At 32.2% G+C, this 27749-nt stretch overlaps 1 protein-coding gene across 4 annotated transcripts in view; it reads right to left on the bottom strand.

The window, feature by feature from the left end:
- LOC124354225 (adenylate cyclase type 2) overlaps positions 1-27749 on the bottom strand; it is a 207819-nt gene that overhangs the window by 26677 nt on the left and 153393 nt on the right. For all 4 annotated transcript variants that reach the window (XM_046804527.1, XM_046804530.1, XM_046804528.1 and 1 more), the window contains 5 exons: positions 18998-19192; positions 14924-15027; positions 8868-8979; positions 7984-8111; positions 4743-4901 (listed from right to left, as the gene is read on the bottom strand). In XM_046804527.1, the coding sequence (XP_046660483.1) occupies positions 4743-4901; positions 7984-8111; positions 8868-8979; positions 14924-15027; positions 18998-19192 (698 nt within the window). The remainder of the gene's footprint in view (positions 1-4742; positions 4902-7983; positions 8112-8867; positions 8980-14923; positions 15028-18997; positions 19193-27749) is intronic.

Here is a 27749-nt window from a genome sequence, read left to right as displayed (position 1 = left end):
ATGAATTGAAAATTAAGGTCAGTGGATGAAAACAGTGGTTGACCAGACTTTTTAGGAAACCAGCGATTGTTCACAAAGTTTTTAAGGTTCTTGTCTTGAACATAAAATTCATTCTCACGAAGCAATTCAATAAAGAGTCTGGCTGTCTTCTAAAATTAATATTTCTTCTTGTAATAAAATTAAACTAAAAGTTTTTACAAAAATACATCTCAATCTTCTTTAAAATCTTGACGGAAATCTAGAATTCCTATTTAATTTCACTTTAAAAAGATTGAATAATAAATTTAAATTGGTTAAAATTAAATTAAAAATGAACAATTAAAATTAAATGGATCTAAAATTGCAAAAAAATATCAAAAATCTAAAAATGACCACAAGTTAATATTATCAAAAGTTGAATATTAAAACAGTAAAAAAAATCAAGAAGTCAAATAATCCAAAATTACTCCGGAAATCTCCAGAAACTAAAAAGTTACGTTACACATTGAACAACATTAACTAGGAAACTTCTTACTTTGACGTCAAAAATATTACCAGGCATATTTAATTTTATCTCCTAATCACAAATAATAAAATAAAATAATTGAGTAGTGTCATACGACCATTTACTACATTGATCATTATTGGAGTTGCGACTGAAAGTGTCACGCACTATTTTAACCATTTATTGATACTTATCGTACACTGTATCGTATATTGGTCAATCGTACACTGTATCGTATATTGGTCTATCGTACTCTGTATCGTATTTTGGTCTATCGTACTCTGTATCGTATTTTGGTCTATCGTACTCTGTATCGTATTTTGGTCAATCGTACACTGTATCGTATATTGGTCTATCGTACTCTGTATCGTATTTTGGTCTATCGTACACTGCATCGTATATTGGTCTATCGTACTCTGTATCGTATTTTGGTCACATCGTACACTGCATCGTATATTGGTCTATCGTCCTCTGTATCGTATTTTGGTCTATCGTACTCTGTATCGTATTTTGGTCTATCGTACTCTGTATCGTATTTTGGTCTATCGTACACTGTATCGTATTTTGGTCTATCGTACACTGTATCGTATATTGGTCTATCGTATATTTATCTATCGTACTCTGCATCGTATATTAGTCTATCGTACACTGTATTGTATACTGGTCTATCGTACACTGATCTATCGTACTCTGTATCGAATATTGGTCTATCGTACACTGAGACACATGGCGTGCTGACAGACACAAAATACAAGTCTGATTCTAACAAAGACGCCTGACCTTGGCCATTTTCATTGAACATTTTATTCTCTACGGTACTACATAAGGGGCCCGAGACTAAACGAAATAAAAATACTTGATAACTAAATATTTTAGATTGAAACATTTATTCCAGAACCGCCTGGCTCTACACTAATCGTTTGTGTCATACATAAGTAATCTAATAACATGTCATATAATATCTGTTATGGGTTATCTTTGTTTGGAAATCAACTTGACAATTTTTGTTATAGATTGTAATACACTAAAATTAAATGTTTTACAGAGGTAATTGTGATGAACAGAATATTTGTTTAGATTGTGCTTTCATATTTCATTAATTGAAGACATTTTGGGCCGTATAGTAATGTTATACAGTGTAATACTAGAACTACTATCGTGTATACAATATAGCTTTCATGATATTATATTTTTGTAGCTATAGAAAATGCAGTTTTTTTTTATTAAACTAGAATTATTTATATTCTGCCAAATAAACTGTAGTAGAAATTATTATGTATTCATATAACACAATACAAATTTAGTTAAATTATTTTGAAGAACAACGTTTTTAATAACATAAAGGTATCTAACCCAAATGCTGCCACGAAAGGGGTTATTTCTGCAACACCTTTATTAAATGTTTTAGCCAAAATCTGAAACATCGAAGTTTGAGTACACATTCACGAAATCAGAAAAGATTTAAATAACGTATTTAAAATGTATTAAGGATTTTAGGTAAGGATTTATACAGTTATACATACTTTTGACGGCGTATAATCCGTATTTCGTAAATGATAAAAAATATATTTTTTATTTAAATTTAATAGACCTCTTATTTGTTATTTACCTTATATTGACATAAAATAAACAGGAAAATTTTTTTTAATTCTTAAAAATACCACCATTTGTAAACTGTAAACAAATTATCAAGCCAAGTTTACCCTTAACAAAATGGTAGTATCCATCATAAATGTTACACTATAAATGTGTTGTTTATTTTACTAACCTACCGTTATTGCTAATTAATTACATTATAATAACCAAAAACCTTTAATAAATGATTGAAACCTTTGTCATTTAAACTCTTTTAAGTAATACAATTCGCGTTTCATCTTACGAAGTATTTCTTTCGTTTTACTGTATTTTGAAAAGCTGTACAACATAAAAGAATTATAAAATAAAAACATTCTTATAAGATTTTAAAGTTGATGTTATAAATTATCTTAAAGTCTTTAGCTCCTTTAAAACGCAAAGGTAATTGGATGTGGGTTTTAAATACATATTACGTTTTATGAAATCCTGCAAACCTCAATTCTTATCTGAAAAGTTGCCACTTGGTTAAAAATAAAGGGCTCTAGACGGGACCAAGTCATCTAATTATGTATATGGAAAGAAACTGTTTTAATCCGAACCAAAGAAGGGAAAATTTCATCTTGCGGCAACCTCAGATATTCTCTCTTTCTTATTAAATATTGAACAATGTTGTTTTATGTAATTTTCTTGCAACTGAAACAGTTTTAAAGAAATTTAATTGAACTTAATTAACCCTAGATAATGTTGAACAACCAGAACGTACAGTTTGTAATATCACAATAAAACTCAACTGAAATGTACCATTAATACACAGTTTTCATCTTTTACTTAGGCTACATATACTCGGTCATCACCATGTATATTATATAATATAATTCTCTTATGTATATTGCTTCACGTGATTTCCTCAGGGTGTAATAAGTGAAGGGCACGCTTAAGGTTAAGTCAAGCGTAATATACTAAGGGCAAAGCCGATATCGTTAAATGATTTATGATCTATTAGGGATGTTACACGGTGTAATTTTGTCCATTAGCTTTAGAGGCATGTTCGCAGATAAGTTCATGCTATTATAATTAATTATTGTGTTTAAAATACCTAATTGACTTTTTATCTGTATAAAATTAGATGAAGCGTCAGGAAAGTTCGTAACTTAAGTGGTAACTTGTCTATGTATTTATGTCGCTTGTTCTGAAGATAGGTTATGTACAGTGGTCAAGACATACAATTGATTGCGCATATAATATTCAGAAATGGAATTATTGCTGGAGCATCTAGAATGTTGCGGAGGGGACATGTCACAGAGTACAAAACCGTTATATAATCATAAGCCAATTTATAGTGAAAATCATTTATGGGAAAAACTAACCAATATGAAAGAAATTAAACGATGTTAGAACAAATTCCAACTCCATTACGTTTTATTTCTTAAAGTTCGAAATTTCAGAATCATTTATTTATAAAGTGTAGTTTTAATTTTCAAGGAACATTTTGTTCTTGTCCTTTAAGGTTCCTTTTCCGAAAAAAGGTGTAGGTAACAAGCATTTGATTTAGAATTTAGAGACATCTAATAATCAGTTCCAAAAGCCGGTTACAGAAAATTATTATGTAAAACTTGTACTATACGCAAAAGGAAGGTGACTGGAAGGAATTAGACTAAATGTTATAGTTTAGTATATTAAAATTTAGTTTCATCCAGAAATGTTTTATATAAATCATGCAATTTTCAGAAATTACTGTATTTTATTTAAGTAATATATTTGCCTTAAGTCATAAATCGTTTAATCACAGGTACTCCTTGGAGATATAATTCACGTAGATACTGTGTAACATTCACACTATTATTTTTACACGTTTATATTACGGCATGGTTAAAAAATAGCCTATATTTCTTACTTTAAATACATGTTTTTTTTTAGTTGGATAAAATGTTTTTAACTTGCTGTCTTTATGAAAGGGTTAAAACTGTCCAAATAAAATAAAATTGTCCCAAATACAAACTGATTACAGTTAAATGGAGTTACTCAACATTTTAGTAAAACCGAATGGCACATTATATTCGTTATTCTTTTTGCAATTATTTTGTTATTTATGATGTCATTTTCTGCGCATAACGTAGCCATGATTGGAATGGTTGAATCAATGTGAAAATTGAGTTACACTCCAGTTCATCTTCCTCTTAGTGCAGCGTCTGGAATCTGACCACCATAGCTGCTTTATGTGCAGAAATCTCGGTTGTTCTGAGATCGTGTCCATAATATCGTAGTGCACTTAATTGTGCACCTTATGAGAAAATGAGGATACCTCTTCGCCTATATTACACTATATTTTGTAGTCTATGTGTCTTTGATTTCAGAACGATGAAGGAGCTCATCATGGGCTGCTTCGTCACCGACATTTTTGGATCTCTTCCGATGAGCATGATTCCAGATTTCAAGATTCAAGTCTGTGACTGCGTCAGATTCCTGACGCTTTACTAAGATGAAAATGAACTGGAGAAAAAGCTCAATCTATATTCACTCAACAAGGGGTTTAAAATGCGGTGTGTTGCTAAATAACTATATAAATAAAATATTAAATGACGAAACACCACAGATAATAGAATAATCTGGTTGCATCTTTTAAGAGAAACCATTGTTGTCACAGAAAAGATTATCTATAACAATTAGCAGTGTTGAGCCTTACCCTGGCTTGCCACCAGATTCCATGTGGTTGGCCAGAGTAACATCGTCGCTCCATACGTCGAACTGCCACTTCCGCAGACCCAGCACCCCACAGAGCACATTGCCGGTGTGTATGCCGATGCGCATGTCTACGTTGAAACCGGTTGCTTCTCGGACGAACCTGTTAAACACAGTAATTTATAAGTATAACACGATAGAACTATACACTATTATATACAACTTGGCTGCAGTGTTCGCTAAGCGGTAATGTGACTAACACATTTAGATTATAAGGATTAATTTCATTAGCCGTAATGTTACGTTGCTATTAGCCGCGGACAACTAGTGGTGCAGGCCGAGAGATTACAAGGATGCGTAGCAAGTCACAGTAACTATTGGTTATCACAGCATGCTGTAAGCCTAATCACTAATAAAACTCTTTAACATCATATAAAAATTCTCTTACGAGCAGGTCCTTTAGTTTAATCTTAATTTTCTGAAGTGGCTCCTTCCTCATTGTGTTTGCTCTATTTTTGCCATTGGCATTGTAAATCTTTCTTGCTGTTCAAAGGTTAATTTAGTTAGGCTATATTTACAATGTTTTAGAGGTAAATCCCTATTTGGTCTGCTGAAATGCCTATTTACATCACTATTAATAGTTAAACTAGTTTTAATGTTCTTAATATAAGACAGGACGGATTTTTTCGGACTGATGGTGAAAACTTTCAGTCCACGTAGCTCCTGAACCTGAGATATAGAAAAACTTTCAGAAGCAAAATGTCTTATTTTGTAGAAGCAAAAACAACATAAAATACAGGGTGTTATAAAAGATTTTAAAGTCCCATATTGAAAAAAATTATGAAAACTTCCAGTCCACGTAGCTCCTGAACCATTAGAGATATGGAAAAACTCTCAAGTACAAAAAGGTTTTATTTTTTAGAGTAAAATCGAAAAACAACATAAAATACAGGGTGTTCCATAAAAGATTTTAAAGTTGGCCACCATATTGGAAAATGGCGGCCATCTTCAAAAAATTTGAAAGTGTATTCCTGAGTGAAACTTAAAATTGAGCAAGTTCCAAATTTAAAGTGTGGTGCTAAGTCATGTAATTAAAAAGTTAGCTATTGGATCACTTTAAAAAAACTCACCCTGTATATATATATATATATATATATATATATATATATGTGTGTGTGTGTGTGTGTGTATATTATGTAAGCACCTAAGTTACATAAGTTAAGTTCATTGCATCTAAGTTCTCCTCTTGGATGCAAAGACCAATATCGTCCGCAAATAAAAAGTATTTAGAATTTCAGTTATTTAGATTAACTGGCAGGTCATTTTTATACAATATGAACAAAGTAGGCCCTAAGATGGAACCCTGTGGCAATACTCAACAGATTTATTTATAGAGAGGCAGCGATTAAGATAATCGTTTTTTTCCCTATTGTTTAAATAAGACTTAAAAAATTAGCTGCCTTGTCTAAGAGCCTTGACTAAAAGACAGCTGTGTCATCAAATGTTACTACGATGTTATGGATCTTCTTACTAATTTCATCGATTGAGTTAATAACATAAGAGTTAAAACCCTGAGCTGTCAGACAGTCGGGTCCTGATAGGGGCTCCCTACTTCTAAATTGTTTAAAAATATTCCAGGCACCTTTGGTTTTATATTTTGAGCTTGAAATTAAATTTTTGTAATAATTTAATTTTACTTTATGTAATTCAAACTTGTATTCTTTTTTGGCATTTACATACATACATTTTACATACTCAGAATTATTGTTCAGATTATATAATATAAGTTATCTAACTTTTTTCATGTTTCCACAACCTTTATTGTATTACTTTTCACATGTATTAGTCTTTATAGGCTAATTTAAAATAGTTTGAAGTGGTATAGCAGATTTAAGTGGCCAAAGGAATAAATCATGAAATAGGTTAAGCTTACTATTTACATCTAAGTTATTATCATATAGGCTTACATGTATCCATTTTATGGTCTTTAGATTGGGTATGAAAAGTTCTGAATTCATGGCTGTCATAGGCCTAATTAAAGAACTTGGTCCATAGTGAGTTAGTCCAGTGGTGTCGAGTTTCAGTAATAAGTAATTAATAAATTACAAACACAAGTTTTAAAATTGAATCCTACATATTACGAAAATAATACCACCATATCCGACAACCAAGTCAGTTTGTATGGGGACGGCTTTATATTGTTTGAACAGTTGCAGATAATAGATTTTCATTATATCTCCATAGAATATTCTGATAGAAAAGTATATTTTTGTATGGTACATGAATAATATAGAAAAATATACACTTTTAACGAAATTATCTTAATTTCCATTATATCATGGGTCAATCCACAAGTAGTCAGAAGAAAATCTAACTAGAAAGCATAGTTTGGGAAGAAACATCCAATTAAATATCTTAATTAGGAAAACACAATGGCGTTAATCCGAGCTCAAACGGTTTAATCTATATCCGCTCAAAGTGGCGGCTTATATTCTTCCTTATATTTAGAGCCGTTTCACGGTGTTTTACTATTGTACTAATGAAAGGATTTACAACAAAGCTATTCTCAAGTTATTTCCAGTTCACATTTTTAGATTTAATCCACTGCCATTTTGTATAGATTTAGTAACTTTAATTCAGTCGGTTTTGAGATACTAATGGCTCAGTTAAAATTAACATCCTGAAATTATAGTATTAATCGTCTCCGAAGGATCGTAACTCATCAAATAAAGATTTTGACATCTACAAGTAATAAAAAATATCTTTTACCGGCACAAAGGTCCTCAGACACCTAGTCTTGTAATATGCCTACATTCCAACATAGATTGTTCCCTAAACCTTCTTACACTTCTCTAACCCTTTTTCATTAAAAGGACAAGAATCTGACTTCAATATTTGTGTTATATTTCCATCAACAACAACTATTAGTTGGCAATTATATTGAGTAAATTTGATATTTTTACGAGTTTAAAGGCGTTTTAACCCATAGTTTCATTAAAGTTTCAATGGCCTTAGAAATATACGTACTATTAGTATTTGTAATTAAATACGTAATAGTTGACTACCAGCAATTTAAAAACTGTTAGAGAAAAACTTTTTAATTGTTTAAGTTTACTGTTATAAAAACCGACAGAAACACGATGAACATTTACAACAGATGTTATTACACACTATGGCGTAGTATGGGAGACGGCTAACCCTCCCTACAACCACTCTGATTGGCGTGATCCGTACCACTAAATTACCTGATAGCCTCAATCATCTGTAGACCCATGTTGACGCAGTTGTAGGCGTGGTTGGGCCGTGACACGGGTAACCCCGACACGCAGTAATAGCAGTCCCCCAAGATCTTGATCCGCATACACTGGTTATCCTAGTGGTGGATCAAATCATAAAATCAATAACACGAACCAGTATATGGCGAATAAATGAAATGAGCAACACACATTACAGTTGTATAACAAAATACTGCTATTGACGCTTTAATTGTAATTGTAAAAATGTTTAGATGTTTTCTGGTCAAGGCCATTTACCTTTAAAGGGTTTCTATTCCATATCGATGGATCAAATATTGGTCCTAAGGTAATAAATTATGTACAGTTAAAGAAATTTAATTTTAATTTTTTTTTTGAAAAATACTACTTCTTTAAACAATAAATAAAACACGCATTATACAGAGTGTTCAGTAAAATTGTTCCAATACTTTGGGATTTTGTTATCCTGTACTACACGTACAAATGAGCAAAAAAGTTCATGTGAAGGTATGTTCTAAAACCTTATCCGCCTGTCTGTCCGTATGTGTTGTTTATTTAAAAAATATATCCTTTAAAACGAGTTAAGATAAAGTTTAGAAAAATTTGAGAATAGTACTAACCTTTGGTAAAATGTTTGAAATAAAACATTAACAAAATCCTTTACACGTTTAAAAATGGTGGAAATCGGTTGGTTTTAAGTGATAGAACAATTCATCAATATAAGGTTTTACAAAATTAAACTACAAAATTGACAATTCTAGTTGATAACTTAGGACAAATTTTTATTTTTAAAATTTAGCTTTTAGGAGGGTTTAATTTCATCTATCCAAAATGGAAAGAAAAAATATAAATTGAGGTAAAATTGTGTTACTTACCTGAGCTAACTGGTCGAATCGACCAAAAAGTTCATTGAGGGTTTTAACTAGGTCTGATGCACTCAGCTGCTCCGACAGTGGCGTGAAGTTGACAATGTCTGCGTACAGAATACTGGAAAATAAGCAAGTGTTAGAACGTTGATTTATTTCATAAAAAATAAACGAAGAATAATTAAAACGTAAAATTATAGGTTCCAAACATTACTAAATATGTTATTGGGTGCTAATTTTACTACAAACACTTATACATTGGTATTTAAAAACCTACTCACGTAATGCTATAAGACAATAAGAACAACAAATATAGAAAGCAAGTTACACTGAATGGGTCAGTAAATATAAACAAAGGAGGTTAAATATTTAATTCACATATTTATCTACACATTTTGCAATTAATATAGGACTTGCTAGTATTAAATCAGTTAAAAACAATTATTTCACAGTAAGCGATTTAATTATTAACATAGTATTAACTGTTTTTGCAATATATAGCAAAAGGCTATATCAAAGTCCAAAATAATTATATTTTTTATATATGCATAAAATCTGTATAACCTATAATTATGTGTAAAACCAATCTAAACTAAATATTATACAGAAACATAACTTTTACTTAAAACTATTATACCTTTCCGATATGCATAAAAGAGTTTAATAAAAGATGTACATTTTTGACTACTTTTGTTCTAAGAGATAGCTTCAATTAAATACAATGATACACACTTTGTAGAAAACGAAATATTCAAGAGCGAAAATTATATTGTTTGAAAATTATTTTTTTACTCTGCATTTTATTTATAGCAGTGTATGAGCTTGGTAATTTTTTTCTTAATATCTTGGCGGTACAGTCTCACAAAATTAAAACATACAATATCTGAGAAAGTCTACTTATTATACACATTGTTTTAATCATTTGATTTAGAATTTTGATACAGGAAATTGAGTTTCGTAGTTTTAGGTAATTGATATGTAAGGCCTGCTGAATTATACACAGGAATCTTTAAAACATGTCTACAAATCACACCAAAAAAGATCAAGTATTTAATCATAATCTAAGCAATATTAAAACGTAAACTGCAGTGTACTTACAAAACTATATAATAAATACTATAGTTTGAATATAATCAGATAACAAATTGGTATGGATACTTTCTAAAGTTAAGAATATTCTTATAGAATGCAAACGTTGCAAATGAGATCGCCTTCGCTACAAAAATCCACTGTGATTAGAGGACCTGATACAATTTTGCGATAGCAATTTGCATACCGTCAGAGAGGTGACTTCAGTTACTCCCTTACTTTCCGACTTTAATAAGGAGGACGAGAGAGTTTCATTAAAAAGTTCAAAGTTTAATTTAGCTGAACGAAAATGACTTGGACGTTTATTATTCCTGTAGCGTTGTTTGATGCGCATCACTAACCAGGTTGAAAGAGTTATAAACAAAGCAGTGTATACAAAGAAATTTAGTTACTGATTTGGTCATAATGAGACGCCTGGAGTTACAAATGACTTCTTCGTTTATATCCTGTAGACGAATAATCTTATAGCGTTGTTTATTTATATCACTAAGCCAGTTGTGGAAGATATAAACAAAGCAGTGAGTTCCAAGAAATTGAGTTAATGATTTGTTCACAACGAGACGTCTGGATGTTACAAACGACCTGGACGTTTATTATTTCTGTAGCGTGGTTTTATATGTATAACTAAGCCAGTTGTGGAAGCTATAAACAAAGCAGTGAGTTCCAAGAAATTGAGTTAATGATTTGTTCACAACGAGACGTCTGGATGTTACAAACGACCTGGACGTTTAATTATTTCTGTAGCGTGGTTTTATATGTATAACTAAGCCAGTTGTGGAAGCTATAAACAAAGCAGTGAGTTCCAAGAAATTGAGTTAATGATTTGTTCACAACGAGACGTCTGGATGTTAAAAACGACCTGGACGTTTATTATTTCTGTAGCGTGGTTTTATATGTATAACTAAGCCAGTTGTGGAAGATATAAACAAAGCAGTGAGTTCCAAGAAATTGAGTTAATGATTTGTTCACAACGAGACGTCTGGATGTTAAAAACGACCTGGACGTTTATTATTTCTGTAGCGTGGTTTTATATGTATAACTAAGCCAGTTGTGGAAGCTATAAACAAAGCAGTGAGTTCCAAGAAATTGAGTTAATGATTTGTTCACAACGAGACGTCTGGATTTTACAAACGACCTGGCCGTTTATTATTCCTCTAGCGTTGGTTGATATGTTTAACTAAGCCAGTTGTGAAAGCTATAAACAAAGCAGTGAATTCCAAGAAATTGAGTTAATGATTTGTTCACAACGAGACGTCTGGATGTTACAAACGACCTGGACGTTTATTATTTCTGTAGCGTGGTTTTAAGCCAGTTGTGGAAGCTATAAACAAAGCAGTGAGTTCCAAGAAATTGAGTTAATGATTTGTTCACATAGAGACGTCTGGACGTTACAAACTACCTGGACGTTTATTATTTCTGTAGCGTGGTTTTATATGTATAACTAAGCCAGTTGTAGAAGCTATAAACAAAGCAGTGAGTTCCAAGAAATTGGGTTAATGATTTGTTCACAACGAGACATGTGGATGTTACAAACAACCTGACGTTTATTATTTCTGTAGCGTTGTTTGATATGTATAACTAAGCCAGTTGTGGAAGCTATAAACAAAGCAGTGAGTTCCAAGAAATTGAGTTAATGATTTGTTCACAACGAGACGTCTGGATGTTACAAACAAACTGACGTTTATTATTCCTCTAGCGATGTTTGATATGTATAACTAAGCCAGTTATGAAAGCTATAAACAAAGCAGTATATTCCAAGTAATTGAGTTAATGATGAGAGACGTCTGGGTGTAACAAACGACTTAGAAGTTTATCGTACATGTAGCGTTCTTTAGGGCGTATAAACAAAGTAGTGTATTTTCAAAAAGTTCATAAAAACCTTTTAATGGATGAAGCGTATTAACGGCGAACATTTATTTAGGAGTTGAATGAGTAACGTAAAGTACGGTCAAGTAAGATCTCCGGTTGTGAAACCGTGTCTGTTTGTTTGTTATATCTTGAAAATTAATAGCTAATTTTCAGTTTAATACAGTATCATACTCACCTGACATTGTTGTGACGTTGGACGTACATTTCGTGGAACCGCGTCTGTTTGTTTGTTATATCTTGAAAATTAATAGCTATTTTCAGTATAATACAGTATCATACTCACCTGACATTGTTGTGACGTTGGACGTTCATTTCGTGGAACCGTGTCTGTTTGTTTATTATATCTTGAAAATTAATAGCTATTTTCAGTATAATACAGTATCATACTCACCTGACATTGTTGTGACGTTGGACGTACATTTCGTGGAACCGCGTCTGTTTGTTTGTTATATCTTGAAAATTAATAGCTATTTTCAGTATAATACAGTATCATACTCACCTGACATTGTTGTGACGTTGGACGTACATTTCGTGGAACCGCGTCTATTTGTTGTTTGTTATATCTTGAAAATTAATAGCTATTTTCAGTTTAATACAGTATCATACTCACCTGACATTGCTGTGACGTTGGACGTACATTTCGAGGAACCGCGTCTGTTTGTTTGCTATATCTTGAAAATTAATAGCTATCTTCAGTTTAATACAGTATCATACTCACCTGACATTGTTGTGACGTTAGACGTTCATTTCGTGGACCGCGTCTGTTTGTTTATTATATCTTGAAAATTAATAGTTGTTTTCAGTATAATATAGTATCATACTCTCACCTGACATTGCTGTGACGTTGGACGTACATTTCGAGGAACCGCGTGTGTTTGTTGTTATATCTTGAAAATTAATAGCTATTTTCAGTTTAATACAGTATCATACACACCTGACATTGCTGTGGACGTTGGACGTTACATTTCGTGGAACCGCGTCTGTTTGTTTGGTATATCTTGAAAATTAATAGCTATTTTCAGTATAATACAGTATCATACTCACCTGACATTGTTGTGACGTTGGACGTACATTTCGTGGAACCGCGTCTGTTTTGTTTGTTATATCTTGAAAATTAATAGCTATTTTCAGTTTAATACAGTATCATACTCACCTGACATTGCTGTGACGTTGGACGTACATTTCGAGGAACCGCGTCTGTTTTGTTTGCTTATATCTTGAAAATTAATAGCTATTTTCAGTTTAATACAGTATCATACTCACCTGACATTGTTGTGACGTTGGACGTTCATTTCGTGGACCGCGTCTGTTTGTTTATTATATCTTGAAAAATTAATAGTTGTTTTCAGTATAATACAGTATCATACTCTCCTGACATTTGCTGTGACGTTGGACGTACATTTCGAGGAACCGCGTGTGTTGTTGTTATATCTTGAAAATTAATAGCTATTTTCAGTTTAATACAGTATCATACACACCTGACATTGCTTGTGACGTTGGACGTACATTTCATGGAACCGCGTCTGTTTGTTTGGTATATCTTGAAAATTAATAGCTATTTTCAGTATAATACAGTATCATACTCACCTGATATTGTTGTGACGTTGGGACGTACATTTCGTGGAACCGCGTCTGTTTGTTTGTTATATCTTGAAAAATTAATAGCTATTTTCAGTATAATACAGTATCATACTCACCTGACATTGTTGTGACGTTGGACGTACATTTCGTGGACCGCGTCTGTTTGTTTATTATATCTTAAAAATTAATAGTTGTTTTCAGTATAATACAGTATCATACTCTCCTGACATTGCTGTGACGTTGGACGTACATTTCGAGGAACCGCGTGTGTGTTTGTTGTTATATCTTGAAAATTAATAGCTATTTTCAGTTTAATACAGTATCATACACACCTGACATTGCTGTGACGTTGGACGTACATTTCGTGGAACCGCGTCTGTTTGTTTGGTATATCTTGAAAATTAATAGCTATTTTCAGTATAATACAGTATCATACTCACCTGACATTGTTGTGACGTTGGACGTACATTTCGTGGAACCGCGTCTGTTTGTTTGTTATATCTTGAAAATTAATAGCTATTTTCAGTATAATACAGTATCATACTCACCTGACATTGTTGTGACGTTGGACGTTCATTTCGTGGACCGCGTCTGTTTGTTTATTTATATCTTGAAAAATTAATAGTTGTTTTCAGTATAATACAGTATCATACTCTCCTGACATTGCTGTGACGTTGGGACGTACATTTCGAGGAACCGCGTGTGTTTGTTTGTTATATCTTGAAAATTAATAGCTATTTTCAGTTTAATACAGTATCATACACACCTGACATTGCTTGTGACGTTGGACGTACATTTCGTGGAACCGCGTCTGTTTGTTTGCTATATCTTGAAAATTAATAGCTATTTTCAGTATAATACAGTATCATACTCACCTGACATTGTTGTAACGTTGGACGTTCATTTCGTGGAAACCGGCGTCTGTTTGTTTGTTATATCTTGAAAATTAATAGTTGTTTTTCAGTATAATTACAGTATCATACTCTCCTGACATTGCTGTGACGTTGGACGTACATTTCGAGGAACCGCGTGTGTTTGTTGTTATATCTTGAAAATTAATAGCTATTTTCAGTTTAATACAGTATCATACAAACCTGACATTGCTGTGACGTTGGACGTACATTTCGTGGAACCGCGTCTGTTTGTTTGGTATATCTTGAAAATTAATAGCTATTTTCAGTATAATACAGTATCATACTCACCCTGACATTGTTTGTGACGTTGGACGTACATTTTCGTGGAACCGCGTCTGTTTGTTTGTTATATCTTGAAAATTAATAGCTATTTTCAGTATAATACAGTATCATACTCACCTGACATTGTTGTGACGTTGGACGTCATTTCGTGGAACCACGTCTGTTTGTTTGTTATATCTTGAAAATTAATAGCCATTTTCAGTTTAATACAGTATCATACTCACCTGACATTGTTGTGAAGTTGGACGTACATTTCGTGGAACCGCGTCTGTTTGTTTGTTATATCTTGAAAATTAAAGCTATTTCAGTATAATACAGTATCATACTCACCTGACATTGTTGTGACGTTGGACGTACATTTCGTGGAACCGCGTCTGTTTGTTTGACATGTCTTGGCATGCATCAGCCATCTTCAACATGATGCTGCGCTTGACCTGTTAAAACCAGTGTTAAGTCAAATGTAGTGTTTTTACAAAAATATTGTATATATATATATATATATATATATATATATATATATATATATAAATGTTTTAGCATATTTTAAAATAAAAATAGTATTTGGCATGTTTTACTGAACATTGGTTACAAACATAGATCTGAGTATATATTTTTGTTAGGTATAGAGTCTTGTTTCCATATCAGATCTCATAAAAATGTCTACCTCCACTAACCTTCTCAAATGTAACCCAATTTTTGAAACAAGAGGAAATCATCTAAAATAAATTGAATGAAATAGATACATTTTTACAGAGTTTTACGAATTGTAAATACTTTACAGTTGGTTCTACGAGTATTTATTAAAGTAAAGTTTTTGAGCCACAAGCGCTTTATATAGTTGGAAAGGTATACAGATATGTGTCAATTACTTTACGTTTCTGATTTATCACAGCAATAAACTTTTACAATCATACAAAAAACTAACATTCTTCATTACAATTATATCATGATTTCCTATACTAAAGTATTAATTTTAAGAAATTCTAACTTTTCCAACAGGCACCTGTAATTTTTAAAAGTTTTAATATGTATTTGGATTACGAGTAGGCTACATTAAAGTTTTTTTTTTTTTGAGAACAATTATTGTTCTCATGGTTGCACTTACCGAAAATGTTTGCATACTTCATACTTCGCCTAACATGGGTTAGGAGCGCTATGTGCTATAACGTAGCTAGTGCAAATGATGACGGTCCCAAACAGCCACAAAAAGGTGAAATATGGTCAAAAAATTGTACAAAACCTTATAAATATCTCGGCTGAATTCGTTCGCTAGCTTGGTACAACACCATTTTGGTTTGGGGTGTTTGTAATCTGTTTTCAAAAGGACCTAAAATACGAAAATTTTAAAACCTTTTATTCACTTTTGTATATTAAACGTTTATTATGTTTAACGGTTTTGGACATATTGGGTACATAAAAAAGAATCTATTAATGTTTCGATGTTACAATTTCTACCTAATTCCTCCGACTGAGCCCGATTATCTATTTTTAGAATTTGAGTGACCTCCATCATTCAATTTTCAGCACATGATCAAATCTTGGAATATTCTAACAAAGATAAATAAAGGAGATCGAAAAATTAAAATTGATGTCTTCTAGAGGATTTTGTCAATTTCTTGGTGTTCGGTAGAATTCAAGTGTGCAGAGAAAAGGGAGAGAGCCAAATCACCACTCTGGAAGATAAACAACATTTTCATGGATGTTTAACTATTCGATAGGTTGCTCAGAGATTCTTTAAGTGAGAAATTACGATTCCTGAAAAGAATCACTCAACTTAGTGAAGTTAGAGAAATCAGCGTACTCTGAGCGCGAGAACACTTAAATTTCCTTTTAACTGTATGGGATTTTCCTTGTTTATTTGATTAGCCGTTGCAATACAGTAGCAGAATTGTGATCCTGATAACTGTAGTCTTTGTGAGTAAAACATGTTTCCAAATATTACAATCGTGATCATTCTTTTACATTGGTATTCTTATATTTCTATTATTTGACAAAATTACAACATTCTATCTTTGCGAAACGCTTTATGATGAACCCCAATGTACTGTTTAAATCACTTTCTCGTGATAGAAGAATTAACTGAGATTTCCGAGAGCCAAACCTTCGAGGAAAATGTTATCGTTGAAAAATGAAACAAATAAACGTACAAAATGTTACGGTTCTAATTAAATTTTATGCGTGATATTTTATATTCCATGTAACGTTTGGGTTCTCACTGCAGTACACCTCTTTATAATATTTCGTATATGGACTAAATTTGGATTACAACACTGACGTAATAAAAATAAATCAAGTGGAGGGAGAAATATTGCAATTGGCCACTGAGTTGCCTTTGCTTTGTAAATAGCATGTAAACTTAATAGAAATAAATTTTCATAATTAAGAGGAGTTAGAGTATTATGAAAATGTAGTAGAGAGGATTTAAGTATAAATTAGCAGTGGTTTGTTCGTGAAAAGTGACTAAATATTAGGGCTATTATATTTAATTATCCACGTAGATGAAGAGTTTCTGGCTAACTGTCAACAGAGACAGTTAGTAATGTGTTACATCCGTTACAGAGTATTTATGGGTCGCGCACCTGTGGCTCATCCCACTAATATTTTCGATGTGAAAGTTTGGCTGTCCTTGCATTGCATAGAAACTTCATAGCCAATTGACTTGAAACATTGCATAAACTTTGTTTAATAACTGAGAAAAACAAGTCTTATAATAATAATTAAACTACGATAAGTGCCCCGCTCTACTTAAATTAGATGTCCCACTGAAATACATAGAAGTAGTGAGAAACGATAAAAAAATTGTTCACACTTCATTTATATACTAAAGTAATATCACTACTTATATAAACCAATCCTATAAATACTGTTATGCACATAGTTAACTCAGGTAAAATTGGATGTTTTAGTTGAAAGATAACGTATAGTTGAGAACAAATCGGTCGCTTGAGGATTGATCATAAGTGTACAGTAAATATTAATGAGACTTTTTTTAAAATATATGATGTGAATAATAACTTATCAGTGTACACATAACACTTTGCTTCTCTAATTTTGTACCTCGGGAAGTTTATAATAGCTAACGGAAAATGGAGAGACAGGATTATCACACAAATAGGGCTAGTGCCATAGTATCAGGTCTTCGATACAGTCCGATCAAAGAAGCGAGAGCAGTGAGCAAACTCGTTTGTGAGAGATTTACAACAGATACGGCAATGTAATTTCGAGAACCAATGAAAGAGGATTTTTTCCAGGAATTTGCCATTGTTCAGTGATACAAGAAATCAGTAATCACTGAACGATGGAAAATGTCCGGAAAATCCTGTTTCCTTCACAATCCTTCCATCGGCAAAAACAAACTTCAAACAAATAACCAAGGAAACCTTTGAGCTCTGAGTCCGTGTCGCAGTTAGGAAGATTAGGTCTATTGGTCTGATATAAACTGAGTTGGCCCCTGGGCTAAAGACCAAGAATATAGAATACAACGAACAGAAATGGGAAAGCAAGAATAGATGTTGCATTATATTAAATGTACAGAGAGCTCGTACATTCCTCCCAGGAACAAAAGTCGATAATACACGAGCACAGTGAGCCCTAACAGCAGGTAAGGATATCCTTATAAGGACCTCTCTTAATTATAAATATAAACTTGGGCATGCCTGATTTATCACGTAATAGGAATTGTACACGTCTGTGTTGTAACTAGTTGAAGCGCCCAGATAACATTAGTTAAATCGTCTTTTAACATTAATTTGAACACAAATACCTTAAGTACTATAAAGCTTCGTTACATTAGATTATAGGTAAGGGAAAGGAAATATTATAGACTCCGAAACACTTTCCTTTAAACTTTAGTATATATTTACTAAAATGGATCCGGAAATGAATAGCTAGTACTGGTATGACATTAAAAAGAGTAATTCGTATGGTCTCCCCTGTTGTACTCATCGATGGTAATACTGCAGAAATTCTCTGTGATGTAACAGCACCAAGCATTCCTGATAACCCGAAATTCGTAGTAATTTCTAGCTTTCCGAATGGAAGGCATGGATGGGGGAGATTTTATACAAGTTAGAAAAATATTAGGCCAAAACCATGAATGAATCATTCACTGACTTAATTTTTAATCAGTTTCAAACGTTTTACAACAATATGGTCTCTTATTTTTCTCAGACTACCATTAAGTTTACTGTAAACCATGAGGTAACTTTTAATTCATGACATATTTTACGTACCTATTTGTTGAATATTATGTAACTTTTGCAATTTGTAGATACGAAATAAAATATTGTCACTGTAGGTGACATTTAACGTATATAAGTGAGTTTCTATTTTAATGGTTCTGTGAAAATTAAATGTTTCTTATAACTTTTCCTCCAGTTTGACTAAACTCAGATATGATATTACCTCTGCGGCAATGTAGGCTGGTATGACGCTCAGCAGAAGTTGTTCTTGTTGCTCTTTCTCACACTCGAGCTTGACCCGCGACTCTATGCAGGTCCGGGTGCCCACGAAGGTCTGCTGGTGCGCTGCCTCGGTCATATGGCGGTAGTAGAAACCCCCGATACTGGCAGCCAACAAGAACACCAGTTGCGCCGTCAGCTGCAGACACATGGTAACAGTGGTAAGATCCAAATTAATAACCAATTAGTAAGTGTTACATCGGTTTCAGTTTTAATATTTTATTTTAGGATTTATAGAACCCTAATACATCCTAAAACATAACTTACTGCACATTGCGGGAAGGCAGGGCACGTCTAGGTATATTTGGGCTTTGCTTTCACATCAGGTTAAAAGATGTGCTAAATCATCATGTGATGTAAGACATGCAGGTTTTAAGATAACAGCAAGGAATTAAGGATATCATTTTTCTGCATAACATTGAATTTTAGACGTAAATACTACAATAAAATTCGAGTATCTGATGACTTAGCTACATATACAGGCCACCTATGTGAACATTCCTGAGACAAAATTAACCCACATTATCCTATTGGTCATATGGTCACTATCCTGGTACATATACAGAACACTTAAATATGATATTTTATCTGTTTTACACATAATATATCCATGGTGGGAAATGGGATGTCAAAAGTAGGATGTCAAATGTTTTACTGTTGAAATATTCAATCTTTTTCGTCGTTGATTAGGTTACATTATGCTACTTGCCTGCGGCACAAATAATTACTTAGTGCCCTGTTGAATTTAGCGGATATTCTCAGTACTAGATGGCTGCGTAACTCATTATTACTGGTTTTTAGTCCATATAAAATAAGCTCTAAATTTGTCACAGATTAGTGTGAAAACTAGTGTTAAATGTTATTTATACTGAAATGAACCTAAAAGATTTCAATCACAAAGAATTCTTGACTAGTTCTTTATCATTAGACAAAATCAGATACTTCCGCCTGGATCGGAAAAGTTATAAAGACATTCCGTGAAAGTTTTTATTACTTTCAGAAGAAGAGAACTGGATGAATTTTCTCTGGTATTCAGTATAATAACTGTCAATGTAAACTTTCAGAACTTTGAACTTTGTTAAAGTTTGTAACTAGCAACTTCCTTGCAAGTGTAAAGGATTTTCAAACTTTTACATTGTTTTTCTTTCAGCTTTATGGAGTCGTTAAAAATTCTTAAAACTAAGGCATTGGTAAAATTCCGTAAATGTTTTAAACTTTTGTCTGTAAATGAGGGCTAATTTCAAAGGAGATTATAACTATTGAGATTCTGTTCCACTGCAAATATTAGTTGCTTTAAAACTTACATTACGTACATTTCAGAAGTCTAAGAAACGCTGTTAATGCATTCTCATATATGAAAATTTATCTTGAATAATATTTTGAAAAATTGTGTGTAATGAAGTTTAATATATATTTTCTCAATTCAGATTCATGGAAACAGAATTAATAAAACCCTGTTTTAAGAAATATAAGATTTGATTTGGGGTTAAAATAAAATTTTAAACAGCCTAGTTATTCTCTAATTTTTCTAATCAATATTTATAATACGCAAATCCCACGCCTAATAAATACTCATCAAGCTAGAATATGCCACAAGTATGCCCTACGACTACATAGAAAGAGAATGCATTACCATTGAAATAAAATATCCAAAGGGTTTGAAGTAGGGTGGAACCCATAAAACTATATTTTAGTTTTCAACTTAACAGTGTCTAAGAAAAATTCTATTTAACACACGTTGCTTATGTTCTTAACAGGCGAATCAAAGATTTTTTATAAAGATCTATCATCCATATGGGCTGAAATAGGGTTACAACCCATAGAAGTACTATAATTTGTTATTCAGTTTCTAGATTTCCTAGAAGTATGCAATATATATATATATATATATATATATATATATATATATATATATAATTTCAATAAACATTAAATCACAAAAAGTACTTGCTCCGCCGGGAGTCGAACCCGGATCTCTCACTTGCCGGGTGAATGTGCTACCATTACACCACAGAGCGCTTACTTTTTCCGATTCAATTATTTTGTATCTGGCCGTATCTGTCACATATGCGTTTAAATAAGCAAACTAACATAATTTAAACGCATATGTGACAGATACGGCCAGATACAAAATAATTGAATCGGAAAAAGTAAGCGCTCTGTGATGTAATGGTAGCACATTCACCCGGCAAGTGAGAGATCCGGGTTCGACTCCCGGCGGAGCAAGTACTTTTTGTGATTTAATGTTTATTGAAATTAAATAAGGCTATTGCCATTTATACAATTTAACATATATATATATATATGTTTCTTGCCTAAAATAGAAAAAAAATATATTTTCATAAAGAACTAACAACCATACAGGTTGCGATAAGGTTGAATTTGATACATAAGAATGGAAGTAAAAAGCATTTTACTGAAATAGAATTTTTAGACATCGCATGCATAGGTTTTATTTATTAGGATAAGAAAAGCAAAAGTTAATACGGCACCGGAAACACATTGTACCGGAGTAAACTATCAATGACCGCAAGTATGACGCTTGTTGGCTAAAGTAGATTTTTCAGATCTAGAAAGATTTTACACCTGGTGAAGACGGCAGGTACAAGTTCCAGGAGCGTGATATCTAGTTTTATTCACATATAGCAATTGTAAATGCTCGAAACATATTATTTATCACGTAAAAATATTAAACAATGGTATTAATATATTTTTTGGATAAATACAATGAAATTGATTGTGGTTCTGAGTGTCAACAAAACGGTATTTTATTTATTGGCTGAGTATCAGCGCAGCCTATTACTTGGATGGGAGAGACAAAATGTCATTTCGGTCTGTCTGTTCAAAATATATATCGGGAACGATCTAACTTATAGATTTAATATTTTGCATGAAACTACCTCTCTATATAGGCAATATCGGGATTGATAATAGTGCATGTCACTCCATGCGTTTGGGCTGAGCTTTAATGAACATTTTTAATTTGGTGGTATGGGTAACCACGAGGGCAACGAGGAAACAACAGATCTCATAAAATTCAACCAAATCGAGCAGAATTATATAACATGTAACATGTGATGTAATATCACATGTATCTATTGACTTCAAATATTTTATGTGACCTAATCGAAGCTTGTTGCGTGACACGAGGTGTTGAGTTCTTCTCCCTTGTCTGATCCTGGACAATATTGTTACTAGTATTTTGTAAATACAATTATTCTTTTATTGTAAATTTTTATTTTAGCATAGGTTCTCAATTCACGGTAGGTGCAATACGTTTTTGATTAAAATGAATAGTTAATTTATTGAATAATGTTTTGAATGTTATTATAAATAGAATATTAAAAACTACTATTTTTTATTTGTGACCATCCTGTTCTTATATAGTACATTTCACTGTATGTGCACCCGATAGTAGTAGGGTCATTATACAATAAACACAACCCTGCTGCAGAGGATGGCTACTGAATATGAATAAGCAAAAACAAACTGACTCTGTTTTAGCAAAAGTCACTGTTGTTGGCTCAAAGTAAGAGGGATAACTAAGTCTGTAACTAAGGGATGCATAAGTCCATATTAAGTTCCCGGCCTAAAACATTCATTGTTATAAATAGATATTATAAGGTAACTCCTTATTTTTAATAAATTTAGACAACCGATACAATTTGAATACCCGAAGTCCCAGTAAAACTACAATATTATCATATATATTTCAATTGTTTTTTAACTATATAATTCTGTTTCAACTATACCTTTTTTTTCTGTTTTTACTCGCCTTTTTTTAGTAGTACTTTGTTATATATTATAGTCTTTGCATTGAAATTGTTCGATATTGTTGTTGTATTTTATAGTTTATTGGTTATTTCATGTACATGTATGTAATGGTATTGTAAAAGTGGCGATTGCCGTGGAAATAAATAAAATAAAATAAAATAAAAAATAAATAATAAAATTGCTTGTTTAAGAAACTTGTAGAAAAGAGATGTAGATTCCTACAATGCCCCACTGTCAAAATCTGATGAAACTATGATAATATCAAAATAAAAATCTGATGAGTCTGATGATACGAGACAAATCTTCGGTCTTAGAGAATATAGAATTCTTAGAGAATATTCTGTACATAGATAAAACATATAATCGGAAGAAACGAGATTCACTGACTAGGATTGAGTCGGCTAAATCAATTCAATTCAATTCAAAAAGATTTATTTCCAGAAATTTACAAAATAAACTTTACAAACATTCAAGGAAATTGACACCCACATAGGCTGAAGCCTGTGCGTGGGTGCGAGCCGTTAATGTAACATAATATAATATACAATATTGAGGAGGTTCAGATTAAAATGACATTTTTTGGTCTGGTACATTATGACGAGTATGGAGTATTTTCATTGGTAATAATTGGGTGAGAGGAATCCAAAAAATAAACAAAAAAATGCATGTTGTGCTAAGTTCGAATCATTGAGCTTAGATTGCCCCGGTGTCAGCCAACAGGTTGTAGACTGGGCATTAGCAATTCGACTCGATACCGCTAGAGTTCAGAGGTATTTAAATTTAATTGTATTTCATTTAAATTTTTGCCCCGCCGAATAGTAATGCATTTTCTCTGCATTCAATAAATTCCAGCCTTACATCTTGGTGGAGGAATGAGAGGTCGTGCCGTTGTAAACCGTAATGCATGTATATAACTACGTCTAGGCTAAGCTGGACCTCAAGGTTGAGCAATAGATTTTAGATTAGGAAAACATTTTTTAAATAAAAAAAAAACACATTTTTTAAACCCATTGCCTTTATGATACTTGTCCGGGACTCCGATAAATAAAACCTTTATTTGACCACACCACGAGGAGCTTAATCCATTTAAAGTAGGAATTTGCGCCAATTTTTTAATTAGACACAAATGAAAATAGCTGAATATAACAATTTAACAGTATGTATATGAATTATAGCTCAAGGAGTGTCATGTTTTTGTATTCTTTTACGAAAAAAATTACATTTTTATGTATATATAATTTACAAAAATTACATCATTTTAATTATGCCATCCCTCACTCAAAAGTTGGTTATGCGAAGCCTAAATTCTACCTTAGGATTCTGCTTCAAATTACACATCTTCAAGGATCGTTAAAACTCTTTTTTATCTATTTTTCTATTTTTGGAAACAGTCTGTTAAAAGGGGTGTGACTAAACTGTTTGAATAAAAAAAGATTGTATCCGATTGCACAATCATAAATATTACTGATACTGAGGAAACGTGAACGCAACTGTTATGTGCACTTGACAATTATTTATGTACTAGCCGATACCCGTGACTTTGCACGCAATATCCTATTGAATACCTGGAACGTTATAGATTAACCTTTATAAATGGTGTAATAAACACTCCTGAGATGGGATGGTCACAGTAATATATTCACATCACCTGGTACGTCTCATAATATTATATCTAAAGTTTCAAGATGAATGTTTTGGAGCCCGCTGGTTAGAAAATATGACAGATTTGATAAGTACCATGATGTGTACTTATCAAACTACTAATCTGATGTGTGTGTGTGTGTGTGTGTGTGTGTGTGTGTGTGTGTGTGTGTGTGTGTGTGTGTGTGTGTGTGTGATTGATGTGTTCGTGAGAGATCTATATATAGAGATTAGACAAATTAGAGAATAATTATTAAACTGTTAAAAAAAGTATTTATACCCAAAATAAAATCTTAAAACTTTTGGTTTTATTAATTCTGTTTGTCTGAATCTGAATTGAAATAAATATATTTAAACTTCTGTACTTATAATATATTTCAAAATATTATTGAAGATTTTCCTACGTGAGATTGCATTAACAGGGTTTCTTAGTACTCTGAAATGTACGTAATATAAGTTCATACCAAGTTATATTTACAGTGAAATAGAATCTCAAAGGTTAGAATTGCCTTTGAAATTAGGCCTTATTTACAGACTTTAGTCTTTAAAACATTTGAAACATTTATGAAGTTTTGCAAATGCCTTAGTTTTCAGAATGTTTCTAACGACTCCATAAAGCTGAAAGAAAAACAATACAAAACTTTTTAAATCCTTTACACTTCTAAGAAAGTTGCTAGTTACAAACTTCAACAAAGTTCAAAGTTCTGAAAGTTTGCATTGACAGTTATTATACTGAATACCGGAGAAAATTCATCCGGTTCTCTTCTTCTGAAAGTAATAAAAACTTGCACTGAATGTCTTTATAACTTCTCCGATCCACTTAGTAGTGGGTAGCATCTGAGTTTGCCTAATGATGAGGAAATAGTGAATTATTTATCTGCCATTAAAATATTCTTTAAAAAGTAATGGTTATATACTATAAACGGTTATTTTTAATCGTTCTAGTTTCTAACCAACATTGCCACACTTTACATTCCTTAAATTGAAACAAGGTAGAGGTACACCACACCATGAGTCGCGTATCAAACTTCGCTTAGGTTGCATCCAAATTTCAGTCTATACCTAATTATAAGAAATACGATAATAGAAAAGAAACTATATTCTCCGGAAAAAAGAAAAAGAGTGTCAGCCTAATGTGGCTCAGCCAAATTTCATGTATACACATACACAATATAACTCTTTCTTGTTTATTTTACAGATTAAATTTCATGAAAAGATATATTAAATTAAATTAAATCAAATTAAATTTTAGTCTACTCGAAAGATAGGCTACATGTAACATGTTTATTAATACAATGTCATATGTTTAAATATCCTATAACTGTACTCAATTTGTTTACAAAATTTATTTATTCTCCTATTTCTTTTGTTGAAGTCATTGTTATGCATAAGTCCAATGTAACAATGGTCATTAATAGTGAGCCAAATCCCATGGATTGACATGCAACATCACTAAATTTTGCTTATGTAAAAAAAAGAAGCTTCATGCAAAATTTCAAGTTTCTAGGTCAGTGCATTCTCGAGATATAATGGGGACAGATGTAAATTAAATATTTCTATTCCTCAAGTGATAGGCTTCGCCAACACTCAGCCAATGAAACTTGATCTGTGTGCACATCTACGAGTTGTTGACGTTAAGGCACCCTGAGGAGGAAATATTGGAAAAAGTTTTATCAGATTGTAATAAACATAAATATGTACACTGGATTTATAACGGTCTTTAAAATCTTTACCTGTTAACCCATCTTAGTAGTGCCGGCAAACTGACATTAAGACACACAAATTCGACCATTTAAGTAAAAATCAGGTTAAACTTTCTTGTATATAATTGTTTATTGCTATATTTTAAAATAATATACATGGTGACAATTAAGTCTTAGGACGACTTTATAGCTTTTAAACGAGAAGACATCTCAACCTAATTTGACATACCGTTACTGATAATAGTAAGATACTTTATTGGGTACTTGATATGTCACATTTGTGTTACGGCCCGTCGACGTCTAACATTTACAAGTCCTGTTTTCGGCATTGTTTTAAGTTTAACTAGACTTTTATAATTATGTACAACTCAACATAGGCTGTCATTAAAGATTTTATACTTAACCCCGATGGGCCATCCCCCAAATGTGACATCCAATCACCAAGGACACAGTAAAACAGCTTACTATTACCATTAACAGTATGCCAAATTTGGTTGTGTTATCTATTGTCGTTTCAAAATTATAAAGTCGTCCTAAGAATTAATTGTCACCCTGTATATTGTTTATTCCAGTATAGTGTTAAAGGAATCGCTTGATAGCAATAAAACTTCGTCAGAACGTCGTTTTTCATATGAAAAAAATACGCTTGCATATTCGTAAGAATGTTACATATATTCTTATTTGAGCTCAAAAATTATAATTGAGCCTCGATTAGTATGAACCAGTTTGAAGTACGAAGCAATTTCCTTTTCTTTATTTCAGTAATATTGTATGACTACGTTATATATAGCCTACGGTCATGAACTATCTTACTAACCATTTCAGATATTATTCCAGAATCAAATATAAACCAAATCATGCCATATTTAATGTATTGAAAACGTAATAATTACCCATACAGAAATTTATTTTCAAAATAGTGGCTTATTAAAATCTAATTGTAAATATCTTAAAAACAATACATGATAAAAAAGAGTCTGTTGTTATATTTGAATTAGACTATTTCATTAAAAATCCAACGATACCAAGTTTAAGATACTCGGCTGACAAATAAGAGATCTAATTAGCTTTTAAAATATCGAGTGCTAATGAAAGTCGTGTCATTATGGGACATTACTGCTAGTAAAGCACAAAATCTGCAGTCTTAGTTTTACGAACTTTAATCAGCTGATTGTATCATTGTTGGATTGTGATCATTATATCCCTCACCTACTGTACGATTTAGGTTTCTTATAATAATAAAAATGATCATGGAACATTATGTACATATTACCAAATAACACCATTTACCTATGGTAAGATACATATAAAATTTTATTTTTTTAATAATTTTTTCTAACGTCCAATCAAAAAATAACAATGGATTATTATATATAAAATAGTATAGTTTATGTTTTAATTATTAGTGTGTATACTCAAGAAAAGAGATATATGACTAGTTACTTTCATGGGGATTTTGTATGAAACACTATACTAAGCTGTACATCCAACTTCCTTGATGGTATGAGAGGAACGGTCAGGAATGATCTCAATAAGACTTTGATTATGGAACCATCACCACTCTGTGCATCAATCCTC

Source organism: Homalodisca vitripennis, chromosome 2, assembly GCF_021130785.1.
Source record: "Homalodisca vitripennis isolate AUS2020 chromosome 2, UT_GWSS_2.1, whole genome shotgun sequence".
Lineage (NCBI taxonomy): Eukaryota > Metazoa > Arthropoda > Insecta > Hemiptera > Cicadellidae > Homalodisca > Homalodisca vitripennis.
This window is presented reverse-complemented; position numbering and strand designations above follow the sequence as displayed.